Genomic DNA, 17933 nt, shown 5'->3' with positions numbered 1-17933 from the left:
ATTGAATTTTGGTGATGTTTGGATACATAAATTGGAAAAATATGTGCTTATGTGATAGTTGTAGTTGTGTGTATATTTGGGAATATAATATTGGATTTGAATATTATACGCCTTGAGTTTTTATGTGTGCTTGAAACATGTGAAATAAATATTGGTTGGTATTATTTACATGGTTATACGAAGTGTGATGAATTCCGTTAATTGTTGATTTAATCATTGTGCTTTATTATACTTCTTCATAATAATTTGAATTCTCACCCTTCTGTTGGAATGATGCTTTACATGGCATCGTGCAGATATTCAAGAGTAGTATTGCTGAAGTAAGTGGACGGTAGCTCACTCGAGATTAGCTAGAGAGCTTCGGTGCTTTGTTTTAGAGACTAAGTAGTGAGTCAATGCTCTGGTCATGTAACACGGGGTAGATTGGTAGTATTGAACTCATATCTGGTTTGGATACGTATGATATTATTACTTGTGAATATGTTTATTTGAAAATTGCGGTTTGAGAGGCCATAGTGCCAAATATGCTGGATATGGTTTTAGTTATCTTGAGGAGATTATTGAGAGATGATCATGGTATGGGACATGGATCATTTTATGAAATACATGAGTATTCATTATTTTCCGCTGCGAACGCATATTCTTGAATATTCATGATAAGTGAAATGTGTTATTTTAAATGACCAGGTGTATTGTATATTGATGATGAATGATGTTGGTTTTTGAAAGCTTTTAGTTTTTGAAAACGTCGATGTGACGCCCTTTTGTTTATATGCGTGCTTATTTACTCTGATTATATGTTAAGTATTTTGGGGTAGAAAAAGGGGTGTTACATAAGTGGTATCAGAGCAGGTCGGTCCATCCGGCCAGGTTGTTTGATTATGTTTGTTCCCTAGTATGCGACATGTGTGTGAGAACACTGTCGATGCTTGTTTTATTTTCCATTGGCAGGTTGGGAATGAAATAAGTGGGGGAGAAGTGTCTGCTTATCTTGAATGTTCCAATTGTATCGAGCTTGGACATTATGTTGTTGCATGCAAGAGTGCAGTGTTGGCTAGTTAACTGTTTTAGAGAAGACGGTTATTTTCCTGAGATTGGTGCTAAGGAAGATTGGTTTGTGTCTGCTAAGCAAGTTGATGAATCGGTGCAAGATGGTGCCCAGTTGTTTATGTTGTTGGCAACTTTGGATATTTGTGAGAAGAAGACAATTGAAGAATTGCCAATAGTTTGTGAGTTTGCGGTGGTATTTCCGGAAGATATAAGTGATTTACTGTCGGAACGTGAGGTTGAGTTTTCGATTGATTTAGTTCCTAGAACTAGTCCTGTATCGATGGCTCCCTATAGAATGTCTGCTTCTGAGTTGAAAGAGTTGAAGAGTCAACTTGAAGACTTGCTCGAGAAGAGGTTTATTCGTCCTAGTGTGTCGCCGTGCGGTGCACCTGTTCTGTTGGTCAAGAAGAAAGAAGGTTTTATGAGATTATGTGTTGATTATAGACAACTGAACAAAGTGATGATTAAGAACAAGTATTCACTTCCGAGGATTGATGATCTGATGGATCAGCTGGTTGGAGCTTGTGTGTTTAGCAAGATTGATTTGAGGTATGGGTATCATCAGATTCGTGTAAAGCCTGAGGATATTCAAAAGACTGCTTTTCGGACAAGGTATGGTCACTACGAGTACTCCGTGATGCCTTTTGGTGTGACTAATGCACCTGGTGTGTTTATGGAGTATATGAATAGAATTTTTCATGATTATCTGGATAAGTTTGTTGTTGTGTTCATCGATGATATATTGATTTATTCCAAGAGTGAAGAGGATCATGTCGAGCATTTGAAGGTTGTGTTATCGGTGTTGAAAGAGAGGAAGTTGTTTGCTAAACTCTCTAAATGTGAGTTTTGGTTGAGTGAAGGAAGTTTTCTTGGGCATGTGATTTCGAGTGGTGGTATTTTTGTGGATCCCGCGAAGATTGAAGTTGTATCTCAATGGGAAGCTCCTAAGTCTGTTGCTGAGATTAGAAGTTTCCTTGGTTTGGCTGGTTATTATAGGAAGTTCATTGAAGGATTTTCTAAGTTGTCGTTACCATTGACGCAGTTGACTAGGAAAGGTCAAGCTTTCATTTGGACTTTGCAGTGTGAAGCGAATTTTCAAGAGCTTAAGAGAAGATTGACTACGGCTCCCATTTTGATTTTACCGGATCCATTATAACCTTTAGTTGTGTATTGTGATGCTTCTTTGTTGGGTTTGGGAGGTGTTTTGATGCAAAAAGGGCAAGTGGTAGCTTATGCTTCAAGGCAACTTAAAGTTCATGAGAGGAATTATCTGACGCATGATTTAGAGTTGGCCGCCGTTGTGTCTGTGTTGAAGCTTTGGAGACATTATTTGTTTGGATCGCGATTTGATGTGTTTAGTGATCACAAGAGTTTGAAGTACTTGTTCGATCAGAAAGGATTGAATATGAGGCAAAGGAGATGGTTGGAATTCTTGAAAGATTATGATTTTGGTTTGAATTATCATCCTGGAAAGGCGAACGTTGTAGCCGATGCATTGAGTAGGAAGTCATTGCACATGTCTATGTTGTTGATTCGAGAGTTTGAATTGTTGGAACAATTTAGAGATTTGAGTTTGGTTTGTGAAGCGACGCCTTCGTGTGTTAAGCTTGGTATGTTGAAGCTTACGTGTGGCATTCTTGACGAGATTAGAGAAGGTCAGAAGTCAGATTTGAAATTAGTCGATGTTATGACATTGATTAATCAAGGCAAAGGTGGTGACTTTCGGATTGATGGGAATGGTATCATCAGGTGTCGTGATCGAGTTTGTGTTCCGGATGTTGCGGATTTGAGAAAGAGTATTCTCGAGGAAGGGCATAGAAGTGGTCTGAGTATTCATCCTGGTGCTACTAAAATGTATCAAGACTTGAGAAAGATGTTTTGGTGGCAAGGTATGAAGAAGGATGTAGCGGAATTTGTGTATTCATGTTTGACTTGTCAAAAGTCAAAGATTGAACATCAAAAGTCGTCTGGTTTGATGCAACCGTTATCTATTCCCGAGTGGAAGTGGGATAGTATCTCTATGGATTTTGTTTCGGGTTTGCCGAGAACATCGAGTAATTGTGAGGCGATTTGGGTCGTTGTGGACAGGTTGACGAAGTGTGCTCATTTTATTCCGATGAGGATGGATTATTCGATGGAGAGACTTGCTAAGTTGTACATCGAAAGGATTGTGTGCTTACATGGTATTTCGTCGAGCATTGTTTCGGATAGAGATCCGAGGTTCACTTCGATATTTTGGGAAGGTTTGCAAAGTGCTTTGGGTTCGAAGTTGCGTTTGAGTTCGGCATATCATCCGCAAATTGATGGTCAAACGGAGAGGACTATTCAGTCACTTGAAGATCTTTTGAGGTCTTGTGTTTTGGAACAAGGAGGAAATTGGGATAGTTTCTTGCGTTTGATCGAGTTTACGTATAACAACAGTTTCCATTCGAGTATTGGAATGGCACCTTTTGAGGCTCTTTATGGTAGAAGGTGTAGAACTCCTTTATGTTGGTACGAATCGGGGGAGAGTGATGTGATTGGACCCGAGTTGATTCAAGAGACTACGGATAAGATTAAGATGATTCAAGAGAAGATGAAGGCTTCTCAGAGTCGTCAAAAGAGTTATCATGATAAGAGGAGGAAGGTCCTTGAGTTTGAGAAAGATGATCATGTGTTTCTTCGAGTTACGCCAATAACGGGTGTTGGTAGAGCTTTGAAGTCGCGTAAGTTGACGCCGCGTTTCATTGGTCCTTATCAGATTTCCGAGAGGATAGGTGAAGTGGCATATCGAATTGCATTACCACCATCACTTTCTAATCTTCATGATGTGTTCCATGTGTCTCAATTGAGGAGGTACATTGCGGATCCATCGCATGTTGTTCCATTAGATGATGTTCAAGTGCGGGATAATTTGACGACTGATACATCACCTATGCGAATTGAAGATCGAGAAGTGAAGAAGCTCCGTGGTAAGGAGATTGCTTTGGTGAAAGTGATATGGGGCGGAGTCGCCAATGGCAATATTACTTGGGAACTCGAGGATAAGATGAAGGAATCGTATCCGGAGTTGTTCGTTTGAGGTAAATTTTCGAGGCCGAAAATCTTTTAAGTGGGGGAGAGTTGTAACAACCCAATTTTAGTAATTATTTCTTATATTATTATTATTATTTTATTTTATTTATTTAGAGTGTTAATTAATTAATTGGTTGTTAGGTAGTATAATAATCGATTATATTAATTAATTTGGTGTGTTAATTAATTATTTAGTTGATATGGGATATAATTGAATAAGTGATTATATTAATTAACTTGGTGTGCATATTGTGTTGGTTTAATTTATTTGAATTAAATAGAGATATTATAATACTAGGTATTATTGGGCCTAATAATTAAATTAGAGGTATCATTCTTTAAGCTCAAATATAATACTAGTATATAAGAGGTGAGGAGAGTGAGGAGTAGGATTATTTTGATCATTTGACGGCAATAGAGAAAGAGAAGAGGAAAAGTAAGGAGAAGAGGGGAAGAACAAGAGAGGAGCTAGGGTTTTCAGAGAATTGAAGAGGTAAGGGGGAGAATCCTTATTATTATGGGATAGTATGATTGGGTCAATCGGTAGAAGTATGTTTAGGTTAAAATCCCTAATTTTGTATGGTTGTTTGAAATTGTTAGGTTTTGATGAGTATTCTTGATTTGTGGTGATTTGATTGTGTTAAAAATGCAAATTAACGTTATATACTTAGAGTATTGTATGATTTATAATTTTCTGAACGTTTGGCTTTTTACGGAATCGAAATCGGAGGTCCGAAAGTCCTTCAACGATGAAAAATGCAGAAAATTCTGCATTCTGTTTTACGCTAACCGGTTACCCTCCGAGCCGTAACCGGTTACTTGCTTAAAAATCTGCGAAGGAAATTGATTATGTTTTATGTTAACCGGATACCCACAGAGCGTTAACCGGTTACTTGCTTCTGTTTTGTGTTAACCGGTTACCCACCGAGCATTAACCGGTTACCACTGTTGAAAAATGAAAAATTGAGATTTTAAAAGTTGTATTCATGTTGAAGTGAAATCTAAGTGTGCGTATTTGATAATTAGTTTATATATGTGAATAGTATATTGTTATGAATGTGTATATGTATCATTGGTGGATAATTCATAGAGTTGAATTATGGTGATATGTGGAATGTTAAGATGGTAGAGATGATCGTAATTGCATATGTTGTTGGTGTTGTACATTCATTCATGGCATGGTCGGCTTCATGGTGGAAGCGGTGCAATTGTGGGTTCACATGGTGATAGACGTTGATACTTGAATGGAAATATGCGTAGCAGATGTTGATCCTTAATTGGAAATAGACGTAGTGGCTTGGATTCTAGATATTGAATCGGAAAGCGGTGAAACTGTGGGTTCACATAGACGTTGATCCTTAATTGGAAATAGGCGTAGCAGACGTTGATCCTTAATTGGAAATAGACGTAGTGGCTTGGATTCTAGATATTGAATCGGAAAGCGGTGAAACGTTGGGTTCACATTGCGGTACCACATGCATAGAGTCACATGTCTTACATTGAGTCACATTAGAGTTATGTGATAATGGAGTGTATGCATTGTTGTGATTGTGATGTGTGTATGAGATATGGTCATTGAATTTTGGTGATGTTTGGATACATAAATTGGCAAAATATGTGCTTATGTGATAGTTGTAGTTGTGTGTATATTTGAGAATATAATATTGGATTTGAATATGATACGCCTTGAGTTTTTATGTGTACTTGAAACATGTGAAATAAATATTGGTTGGTATTATTTACATGGTTATACGAAGTGTGATGAATTTCGTTAATTGTTGATTTAATCATTGTGCTTTATTATACTTCTTCATAATGATTTGAATTCTCACCCTTCTGTTGGAATGATGCTTTACATGGCATCGTGCAGATACTCAAGAGTAGTATTGCTGAAGTAAGTGGGCGGTAGCTCACTTGAGATTAGCTGGAGAGCTTCAGTGCTTTGTTTTAGAGACTAAGTAGTGAGTCAATGCTCTGGTCATGTAACACGGGGTAGATTGGTAGTATTGAACTCATATCTGGTTTGGATACGTATGATATTATTACTTGTGAACATGTTTATTTGAAAATTGCGGTTTGAGAGGCCATAGTGCCAAATATGCTGGATATGGTTTTAGTTATCTTGAGGAGATTATTGAGAGATGATCATGGTATGAGACATGGATCATTTTATGAAATACATGAGTATTCATTATTTTCCGCTGCGAACGCATATTCTTGAATATTCATGATAAGTGAAATGTGTTATTTTAAATGACCAGGTGTATTGTATATTGATGATGAATGATGTTGGTTTTTGAAAGCTTTTAGTTTTTGAAAACGTCGATGTGACGCCCTTTTGTTTATATGCGTGTTTATTTACTCTGATTATATGAAGTATTTTGGGATAGAAAAATGGGTGTTACACCAGAGGCATTGGCGCATCCTCTTAAGGCACCATGCAGGCGCAAGAGATATTGGCGCCTCCTCATGAGGCCTAATGCATGCGCCAAGGGCATTGACGCCTCCTCTTGAGGCTACCAATGCAGGCACCAATGCCTTGGACGTCTCCTCTATATCCATATGAGATGTGTCGGTTCATCTGGCGCATCCTCTTTTAAATGTGGTTATTTTAGAAAAAATTTGAAAATTTTGTTATTTTGAATTTATTTTTAAAAAAGTTGATTATTTTTTTAAAAAAATCTCCAAAATCTAAGACATTATTACTTATTTTTTCTTGAATTTCAAATTATCACTATTCGATCTTAAGAAAACAAAAAATAAACAGCCAAACATTAATTTGTCAATTATTCTAATAAATATTCGTAGTACGAATAAGAAAACAAATAGATATGAACATAGGAAACGATTGCTGCCGATAATAATAAGGGCCGTATGGTATAATAAACCAAGTCAATGTCCTATGTTTTACAAACCCTGTTTTCATTGAGACCACTAATTTAACCTTATACATTTTTGTTTGGTTACTTTATGAGTTTTAACATTGTCATTTGTTATTAGAGATGTTCTGTCCGGCACATATATGAGCCATGATGCTAATAAATTTTCCGGCACAGAAATGACTTCATTCAATGGCAAAACTAATTCTATTATCACAAATAATTATGCTTCTGTATTTTTCTTTCTTCTCTACACTATGTCCATGCTTGACATCAACGTAGCGAATGAGATTGTGCCAACATTGTACATATTTGGTGATTCAACTTTTGATGTTGGAACCAACAATTATCTTAACTCTAAAACAAAAGCAAACAGCCCTTATTATGGGATTGATTTCCATAACTCATTTCCCACCGGAAGATATAGCAACGGTCTCAACATTGCTGACCAAATTGGTAAATAAATACATTTACACAATGTTTGCTGAACGTTCATATAATTTTTATTAACTATGTTTTGTTCAAACTAGCTAGACGATTGGGTTATAAGAAAAGTCCACCATCATTTTTGGATTTGGAGAACCTTCAATACAGTTTCAAACACAACATTATGTTAGGTGTGAATTTCGCATCAGGTGGATCTGGAATTCTTAGATATACAGGCTACAAAAAATGGGTACATAACTTTATATATTTTGATTAATCTATTGTTATTATTATATGCAATGAAACAAACATAAACATGAAATAATATTTATCTTTGCAGGGAGAAGTGATTTGCCTTGAAAAGCAGGTGCAACAATTTGCACTAGTCAGTGGAAATATCACTAAGATATTAGGGCCAACAAAGGCAGCTAGTTTTGTTTCAAAGGCTTTGTTTCTCATTAGCATCGGTAGCAGCGACATCTTCGATTATGATCGAAACGAAAGTGGAGTATTTCATTTAGGCAAGGAAGAAAATTTAGCTCTTCTACAACTAAACTACTACACTTATATAAGGGTACGCATCAACCATTTGCGCTAAGTTTTTCTTGCTTAGATTGATTGATTTATTAGACAATATTGCAAGCTGCAGAAACTGTATGAGTTAGGGGCTAGAAAATTTGGCATCTTAAGTGTTCCACCTATAGGGTGTTATCCTGCAGTAACTTCTATCAATGGAGGGAATTGTGTGAAGCCATTGAATGATTTTGCTGTTGCATTCTATAAAGCAACTCAAACTCTTCTGCAAAAGTTAAGCTTGGAGTTCGAAGAATTCGAGTATTCACTTGGGAACACTTATGCAATGTTCAAAGCCATGTTAAAAGATCCATTGGCCTTTGGTAAGCAATAAAATAACAATAGAGTATTTACATGATTGAAATTTGAATAATATTAACCATTATGTTGTAGGGTTGAATGATACAAAATCAGCATGTTGTGGAATTGGAAAGTTGAATGGAGAGGGTCCATGTTTGAAAACCTTGAAACAAAATCATTGTGGATTTGGAATGTTGAATGAAGATGGTTTGTTATTGAAATCCTTGAATGACAAACTTTGGGGAATAAGAAAGTTCTATAAAGAGGAACCTTGCTTAAAAACTTTGAATACTAGTCTTTGTGTGAATCATGATGATCACTTATTTTGGGATTGGTTGCATATCACTGAGAGAGCTTCAGAGGTGATAGCTAAAATGGTATTTGAGGGAGGGGCTGAGTTTGTATTTCCAAAGAATTTAAGTCACTTGGTTTCTTGATCTCAAATCAACATTGTTGTTGTTAAATGTTATGAATATTTAAAGAAACAATCATGTCAAATGACAAAGTAGTGCTTAAACAATGTTCACAACAACTCATTTGGTTTCACATGATAGGAAGAGATTTTGGTATCTAAAAATTAAAGAAATATTTTAAAATGATGAATAGAAAGAGTTTGTTTTTAATAAATACTTATAAGATGCTTATATAGAGTGAAATGGAGAGAAAAATCTCGATTATCAAATAAATCTGTACACGATAACTATCTATATACAATACTGACCATCTTACTTGTACTACTGGAAAGGAAGTGCGAAAAACAAAGAATGATTTTACATACCTTGAATTATAACTAGACAAAGTTACATGTCTGGGGACAATTCCAATACAATTTAGTTATTTGACTTTTAAGCTTTCATTTCATTATTATTGTATAACGAGTTTTCTCTTCAATTGTAAATCTTTTAATTAAGTGTTGGATCTGTTCGGTTTAGTATACATATTTCAAGTGTTTGCATTTGAATATAATCATTGTGTTTTAAGTCAACTATTTGAGTTAATGGAACAAGAATCATATTTGATGTTAGTTCAAATTATGTGGGAAGTGGAATTAGTTGACTGATTCTCAAATCTACTTGAAATTAACGGATAAAAAATTTTAAAATTGAACTTGTTGATGTCAATTTTATTGTTCTACGATTCACGTAGTTTAAACTGACGTGTTCATTTTAATTTTTCGATTATTTTTTCGGTTGCATTTTGATCAATCTGAACCTTTTAATTTATTATTTTTTATTTTAAAATTTGATTAAAACTTGTATCTTTCAGAAAAGTTTATTTTGTGCGGATCATTTTAGTGCATTCATTTTAGTTTTTTTTAAGTATTTTTGCACCCGATTTTAACTATTTTTTTTATTATATATTTAATTCGATTTTATTTTGATTATCTAAAATTGTTTGATTTTTATTTGTGTTATTTATTTTAAATTTATTTTACACTTTAAAAGCATCCAAAAGAGTATTTATGGCATTGTAAATTTTAGAAAGCCCTAAAATGTATGTTATATATTCTTAATCTTTGGCTGATAAGAAAAACTCGGAGACCAACCATTACAACCTAGCGGCCGCACGCAATCAATAGCTCCCACTCTTTTTGAAATCCAAAATAAAAAATAAAAAAAAGAGAGGCTACGGAAACATGAGGCAAAACCCGCATGATCTTCATTTCATGTGAGTTGATCCTTTTTCTTAAAAATCTCACTAGCATTCATACTCTTCACTTTATATTGCACATATAACTTTTCCTCAATGAACAAACACTCACATATATTTTTCCTCACACTCAATTCAATAAAGAAAAATAAACGTGAGTATCTTGGCATTTTTTAAATAGTAACATAACCTCACCTTTGAGGCTTCATAGAATTTGATACACTCTCTCAATTTTCAAAAAGGTGAAAAGAAATGACAAGTTTTTTAATTAAAAAAAAAATCTTTGGCTTCACGTGATACTTCCTTAATAACAAAACACACGCCATACACTCACTCCAACAGCCTTGCTACAAAACTTCAGCCGTCCCCCTCATTTAACAATGTTATTTTTTTTATTTCTTTAATATTAACATTATTATTATTATTATAATAATGACATATAAATTAATTGGGGTTTAGTTGGTTTTAGACCTTGGATTTGGCCCTCAGTTAAGTTAATGTTTGCACCCTCTATCAATTTCTTTCGGTCAGCTTTTCTTTTTTAATTCTGATGTTTTCTTTCTTTATTCTTGATTAATTTTTAGATTGATAATTAATCATTTGATTATTGGTCAAATTTATTAGTTGTTTTTAGTTTAATTAATTAATTATTTTTAAATATTTGATTAATTGTTGCATCGATTTCATTGTGTTGCGATCTCGGAGTTAAAATTTAATTTAGCTTTCGAAAATCGTTTGGACGCATAGATTTTGTTGACTGATTTCTTATACAGTGATTCTTACATGAATCCACTTTAAGTTAACTTCAAGCTAAATTCAATTGGTTTTCGATTTCGATTTATTTTGGTTCATTGGCTTACTCTTGGGCATTCTTACAATGAGTTCAGTTTATTTTGGTCATGTGACTTACTCTTGGGTCTTCTTACATTGAGTTCGGTTTATTTCGGTCATGTAACTTACTCTTGAGCCTTCTTACAATGAGTTTAGTTTATTTCAGTCTCGTGACTTACTTTTGGGTCTTCTTACAATGAGATCTTTATGTTTGCATTTACTTGTTTGATTGGGTTTATTTATTTTTACTCGCTTTCTTACCCCCCCCCCCCCCCCCCCATTGACAAGTGTATCCTCCGTCCATTTGTTTGTAATTTGTATTTATTTTTATTTTTTTGCCATTAGTTAGACAAATTAATCATTCAAATAAAAAAAAGAATAAATCAACCATTCTCAAAGTGAACAAAAAAATAAAAAAATAATAAGCACTCAATCCAACGTCGAACATTTTTCTCAAATCAAACCATTTTCAATCCACTTCCATTTTTCGAACTTCTCAATTTCACTTCCACATTCAAATCATTTTCAAATTATCAAACTATTTCAAACCATTCTTCAAAAATCACAAATAAAAGTTTGATCCAACGTTAAGCTCTTTTCTCAAACAAATCAAAAATGACTAACCATTAACAACTTTGACCATTTCAATATTGAAAGAAAAATACTACTTGGGTGAAAGGTTCGGTCATAATTTTAAGTGTTAGATCCAAGTTGTAAGAGCTTGCTAGTCATAAATGCTTGTCTTTCACTAAAAAAATCCAAATTCATCTTTCTTTCTTAATAAAATTGGAAGAAAAAGACTATTTGGGTGAAAGATCCAGTCATAGTCTCGAATACTAGGTCCAAGTTGTAAGAGCTTGCAAGCTATAAGTGTTTGTATTCCCTTTAAAACACTTTCAAATATTCAAACGCTTTTTATAATAAAATTAGAAGAAAAATACTACATGGGTGAAAGGTTCAGTCATAGTCCTGGATATTAGACTCAAGTAGTAACTGCTTGCAAGTCATAAATATTTGTCTTCCAACCTAAAAAGACATCAAACCAATGAAAAACTTTTTCTTGCCTCCGTGTGATGATCCTTCAAACCTTTTTCACAACCGAAAGGTATTTTTTCTCAAGACGACGCAAATGTCAGTTCCTCACTTGAATATTTTCCCGTGAATGTTAATATGTAAAAATCCTTTCAATATGATGCAAACACCCGCTTCTCACTTGTTTTTCGTAACAAGAAATGTTATTTTCGTCAATTGAGACAAAATAGCTTTCGCTAAAATCGACCAACAAACAAACATTTTCTACCCAGAACTATGTAGCCTTAAGTTCTCCATCGCACCCCGTGGTACGTAGGAGAGAGATTCAAAGTCTCGTCAGACACCCTAATAAAAAAAACCTTTTGTTCCTTTTCTTCTTTCCCTCTTAATAACTCGAGAAGCCTAATATTTCAAAAGAAAACATTAACATACACAACTAACCAAACGGTTTTCGTTGAGTACAGCGGACGTGAGGAAGAGAAGGATAAAACTAATTCAACCTCGGAAACCCGCCAGGCTCCATAAACATTGTCTCTGGTGCCCTACTATCAGCATCCATATGGAACGGCTGTTTAATTCCAGCAACAATTACCTCCCGATCCTTAGTACCAGTAGCCATGACAAGGTTCGCCAAATCATCCAACTCAAGTTCCGCATCAGCATCAACGTCAGAATCATCGGCCTCGAAATGCAAACAATCAACATCAGAGTCAGAATCAATCTATACCTCCAAACTAGTAGGAAAGAGATACCCTCCAGATTGACCCAATCCTAATGTCGTATATTCAACTATGGTCTTAGTTGGTCGAAAGCTCGTCGATAGCTCCTAGAGAGACCAAATCCATGAAGTTTTCATTCCCTCTTTGGTACAACTCAGATGTGCAATGTAAATTTCATGATGGAGTTATGGGACACTCAATTGAAGAGTGTAAGGTCTTCCAAGAAGAATTGAAAGATATGATCGACAAAGGGCAATTGACTTTTGATGACCCTAATGTGGTGAACGACCCATTACCTTAATGAGAGCAAAGACTCAAAGAGGTAATTCCCAGAGCCAGCATGTCAAGTAGAAAAGATCATCCTCAACATTATTAATCATTTGGATGTTTGATGTTGGTAATTCCCAGAAGCCGTTTCTTTCATTCACCTTATCCAACATCAAGATCCTCTGTCAAGCAAATTAAAAATGACTAACCATTAACAACTTTGAGCATTTCAAAGTTGAAAGAAAAATTTTACCTGGGCTAAATGTCTAGTCATAGTTTCAAGTGTTAGACCTAAGTTGTAAAAGCTTGTAAGTTATAAATGCTTGTCTTTCACTGAAAAAATCCAAATGAATCTCTCTTTCTTAACAAAATTGGAAGAAAAAGACTACTTGGATGAAAAATCCAAATGCATCTCTCTTTCTTGCCATTAGTTAGAAAAATTAACCATTCAAATAACAAAAAAAAGAATAAATCAACCATTCTCAAAATGAACAAAATAATAATAAGCACTCGATCCAACGTCAAACATTTTTGTCAAATCAAACCATTTTCAATCCACTTCCACTATTCCAACTTCTCAATTTCACTTCCACAATCAAATCATTTTCAAACTATCAAACTATTTCAAACCATTCTTGAAAAATTACAAATAAAAGTTTCATCCAACGTTAAGCTCTTTTCTCAAGAAAATAAAAAATGACTAACCATTAACAACTTTGACCATTTCAAGATTGAAAGAAAAAGACTAGCTGGGTGAAAGGTTTAGTCATAGTTCTAAGTTGTAGACCAAGTTGTAAGAGCTCGCTAGTCATAAATGTTTGTCTTTCACTAAAAAAAATCTAAATTCATCTCTCTTTCTTAACAAAATTGGAAGAAAAAAGACTATTTGGGTGAAAGGTCCAGACATAGTCTCGAATACTAGGTCCAAGTTGTAAGAGCTTGAGTGTTTGTATTCCCTTTAAAACACTTTCAAATATTCAAACCCATTTTACAAAAAAATTAGAAGAAAAAGACTACATGGGTGAAACGTTCAGTCATAGTCCTGAATATTATACTCAAGTAGTAATTGCTTGCAACTTATAAATATTTGTCTTCCAACCCAAAAAGACATCAAACCAATGAAACTCTTTTTATCGTCGTCATGTGATGATCCTTCAAACCTTTTTCACAACCGAAATGTGTTTTTTTCTCAAGACGATGTAAGACAACACTTTGTCCACATATGTGAGTTAAGATAAGTGACGTTTCCCCGTGAATGTTGATATGTAGAAATCCATTCAATGTGATGCAAACGCCCGTTCCTCACTTGTTTTTGGTAGCAAGAAATGTTTTTTCCGTCGATTGAGATAAAATAGCTTTCACTAAAATCGACTGACAAATAAACATTTTCTACCTAGAACTATGTAGCCTTAAGTTCTCCATCACATTCGGTGCTACGTAGGAGAGAGATTCAATGTCTCATCAGTCACCCTAATAAAAAAAATAAACCTTTTGTTCCTTTTCTTCTTTCCCTCTTAATAACTCGAGAAGCCTAACATTTCAAAAGAAAACATTAACACACACAACTAACCAAACGGTTTTCATTGAGTACAATGGACGTGAGGGGTGTTAATATCTTCCCCTTGCGTAATCGACTCCTGAACCCTGATTTGGTTGCAACGACCAATACCTTAGTCATTCTTTTTCGGTTTTATCGATATTTCCCCTTTTTCCTTTGGGGAATAAATAAAGTTTGTTTGCGACTCTGTCAATTCCATCTCGCGAACGTGCGATTGCACTTAGCGATGTCGTGTTCTCATTTTTTGATGTACGACAGATGGCGACTCTGTTGGGGACACCTCTCTAAGTGAGTCAAGCCTAGTTTGGTGTTTTGTGTGCTTATGTTTGTCTACATGTATGGCTTTTCTTTGTCTTATTGTTTTTATGTTTCATTGTTTATATATATATATATATATATATATATATATATATATATACATTTGGATTCCTTGGATCGTGGTACTTGGATGCTCTGATTGTAAACCTTGACGGAAAGACTCTCTACTCGAGTCTAGAGTGAAAACATGAGATATGACGAGTTTGAGTATTATGGGTTGGCAAGATGAATTTCTCATTGGTTCGATATGAGAACCTCACTTAGAGTATATCCTTTTGAAGATGTTGTCGCACCGAAAGTAATTTTCCATAAGTTTCAACGTGTTCATTAAAGTTCATGACTCTAAGGACCATTTGTAGAACCTGAACCCTTTGGACAATTAGGAATGATGGTTGTGTAGTAAGGGTATGCGAGATGAATTTTGCATTGGGTCGATACGAGAACCTCACCCGGAATATATTCAGTTGATGGAGTTGGCGCCCAGCAAGTAAGTTATCGTAAGCGGCAAACAGTCTTGTGGATCCATGACTCTGGGAACCTTGTCTAGAACCCTGAAGTCGATAGTTTTGTAGTATGGGTCTACGAGATGAATTTCACGTTGGTTCGATACGAGAATGTCACTCAAAAGAGATTCCCTTGATGAAGTTGATGCCCGACAAGTAAGTTTTCGTAAGCGACAAACAGTCTTGTGGATCCATGACTCTGAGAACCTTTTTGTAAATCCTAGATCATACCTAGTGAGAACCCTTTTTAAAAAGCAATCATATTCATCTATACCTAGGACCTATGAACCCATATACAAAAAAGAAAAAAGAAAAAAATACACGGCATCACATTGCATTCATTCACATACCATTTCACTTGCATTCATTAGCATGCATTGCATATCATTTTCCAAAATAGCAAAAAACACTCATGCATTCCCTTGTCCGTAACCTGCAGCTGATTTCCTGACACCCGTATCAGACTCGACGTAACTTTTGAAAGATCATGGGCCCTGGGGAACAAATTCAGACTATTTTAAGGGAATATGTTGATTTAATGAAAAACCAGTTGAACTAAATCATGGAAGCTATGATAGATTTTATAAGGATAGAGGGTAATATTCAACAGACTGACATCACTAAAAATGTCATTCCACCTCAAGTGAACGAACTTGCTCAACCTCCGCCTATTCGAATCCAGTTGAGGTCCTACTATAAAAGAGCATCCCATTGTACGAGATATACATTCCTCGCCTCATGATGCTATTGAGTATCATAGTTTTTCATTCTCATAGAAAAATTCCCAAGGGGCAGTCCTGGTGAGGAAGACAAAAAGATCAGATGTTATTGGGATTGCTTAAAATCACTGCATGTTGGATGAAAGACTTAAATCTATAGAGGGGCGCGATGCTTTTGATCTCTATGCTTTGAACATGTATTTATTTCCCGACCTAGTTATACCCCCGAAATTTAAAGTACCCGACTTTCAGAAGTACAAGGGGGATAGCTGCCCAAAGCACCATTTGGTGATGTACTACTGAAAAATAACCTTCTTTGCCCTCGATGATAAGCTGATGATTCACTATTTGGGGCATCGTTGAGTTGGTACATGGAATTAGAAAGTATCCATATTCAGTGCGTCCAAAGATGGAGAGAGTTTGCTGCTCGAGTTTAACCGCCACTCTCAGAGAAAGAATTGGTGGATATGTTTTTGGATACCCTGTAGATCCCATACTTCGAAAGGATGGTAGGCAGTGCATCAGCAAGTTTCTCTGGCCTAGTGAAAGAACGCATCGGGAGCGGTCTTAAAAGTTAAAGACTCCAAGGTGTCTCGAGTGTGCAAACAATTGAGAGTGAATCCCTTAGTGATTCCCAATAGGAAAAGGAAGATAAAACTAATTCAACCTCGGAAACCCATCAGGCTCCATAAACACCATTTGTGGTGCCCTACTATCAGCATCCATATGCAGCGGCTGTTTAATTCCAGCATAAATTACCTCCCGGTCCTCAGTACCAACAACCATGACAAGGTTCGCTAAATTATCCAACTCAAGATCCACATCAGCATCAACGTCAGAATCATCGACCTCAAAATCCAAACAATCAACATCGGTGTCAGAATCAACGTAGACCTCCAAACCGGCAGGAAAGAGATACTCTCCATATTGACCCAATACCAATGTCGTATAGCCAATTATGGTCTTAGTTGGTCGAAAGCTCTTCGATAGCTCCTAGAGAGACCAAATCCATGAAGTTTTCATTCCCTCCTAGGTATAACTCGGATGTGCAATGTGAATTTCATGATGAGTTGTGGGACACTCAATTGAAGAGCGTAAGGTCTTCCAAGAAGAAGTGCAAGATATGATCGACAAAAGGGAAGTTGACTTTTGATGACCCTAATGTGGTGAATGGTCCATTACCTTAATGAGAGCAAAGACTCCAAGAGGTAATTCCCAGATTCAGCATGTCAAGCAGAAAAGACCGTCCTCAACATTGGTAATCATTTGGATGTTTCAGCTTTTCATTTGTATATTCTTTGCATGTTAAATGCTATTTGCTTTTAAGAATTATTATTTTCTTTTAATGGTAATATTAATGAAGTGATCATGCATTTTCTGATTCAGTCATGTCGTATTCACTCATTTTTAAAACTAAAACAAAAATATATATATTTCGCATATCCATTTTGTTAGACGATAGTGCCGATCTAGAAGGGGGGTTGAATAGTTAAATTTTTGAAATTCAGCGCTCTTTAAAAATGTTTTCATCGGTTATGGAAGCACCCTAGATTATAATCTTCTAAACAATCCGTTAATGGAAAGATCGGATATGCGTGAAACCGAATGGGATAACTACGATAGAGATGATCAACCACTATCTAAATCAATCGATTAACTACCATAATCCTTGACATCGTTACCTCTAATAATGTGTTAACACAATAAGAGAGCAAGTAAAATATTACTAGATTTGTGTGAGATTAATTTTATGGAACACTTGGTGAGCACTCCACACCAAGTTTCAATTTCACTCAAATTGTATGTGCATAATTTTACTCAGTTACAATCAAAATCATTGCACCAATTTATCGAACAATTATTATGCACACCAATTAAACGATATTGATTTTACTATTAATTTCACACAAAACGTAATTAATGCAGAATTTAAATAGATAAGAGAAAGAGAAAACAAGACCGGATTTGTTGAGGCAGTTCCCATATCGTTCTCGCTTAGGGTACGTCTGCCCTCAATTCTAAATCTAGAATTGATATGCTTTATTAACACGTTG

General features: G+C 35.4%; 1 protein-coding gene across 1 annotated transcript; it reads left to right on the top strand.

Annotated features, from left to right (window-relative positions):
- Positions 1–7143: 7143 nt before the first annotated feature.
- Positions 7144–8719, top strand: LOC127074753 (GDSL esterase/lipase At5g55050). Its single transcript, XM_051016099.1, has 5 exons — positions 7144–7439; positions 7514–7659; positions 7750–7983; positions 8059–8305; positions 8376–8719. The coding sequence occupies exons 1-5, from the start codon at positions 7163–7165 to the stop codon at positions 8717–8719; spliced, it is 1248 nt and encodes a 415-aa protein (XP_050872056.1). The 5' UTR covers positions 7144–7162.
- Positions 8720–17933: the final 9214 nt, after the last annotated feature.

This window comes from Lathyrus oleraceus, chromosome 4 (genome assembly GCF_024323335.1).
Source record: "Lathyrus oleraceus cultivar Zhongwan6 chromosome 4, CAAS_Psat_ZW6_1.0, whole genome shotgun sequence".
In the NCBI taxonomy this organism is placed as follows: Eukaryota; Viridiplantae; Streptophyta; class Magnoliopsida; order Fabales; family Fabaceae; genus Lathyrus; species Lathyrus oleraceus.
This window is presented reverse-complemented; position numbering and strand designations above follow the sequence as displayed.

Excerpts from the sequence above, each read along its gene's own strand:
- LOC127074753 (XM_051016099.1), top strand. The coding sequence starts at position 7,163 with ATGACTTCATTCAATGGCAAAACTAATTCTATTATCACAAATAATTAT. Across the intron at positions 7,660-7,749 it reads ATACAGGCTACAAAAAATGG|GGAGAAGTGATTTGCCTTGA; the intron begins GTACATAACTTT and ends TTATCTTTGCAG. Across the intron at positions 8,306-8,375 it reads AAAAGATCCATTGGCCTTTG|GGTTGAATGATACAAAATCA; the intron begins GTAAGCAATAAA and ends ATTATGTTGTAG.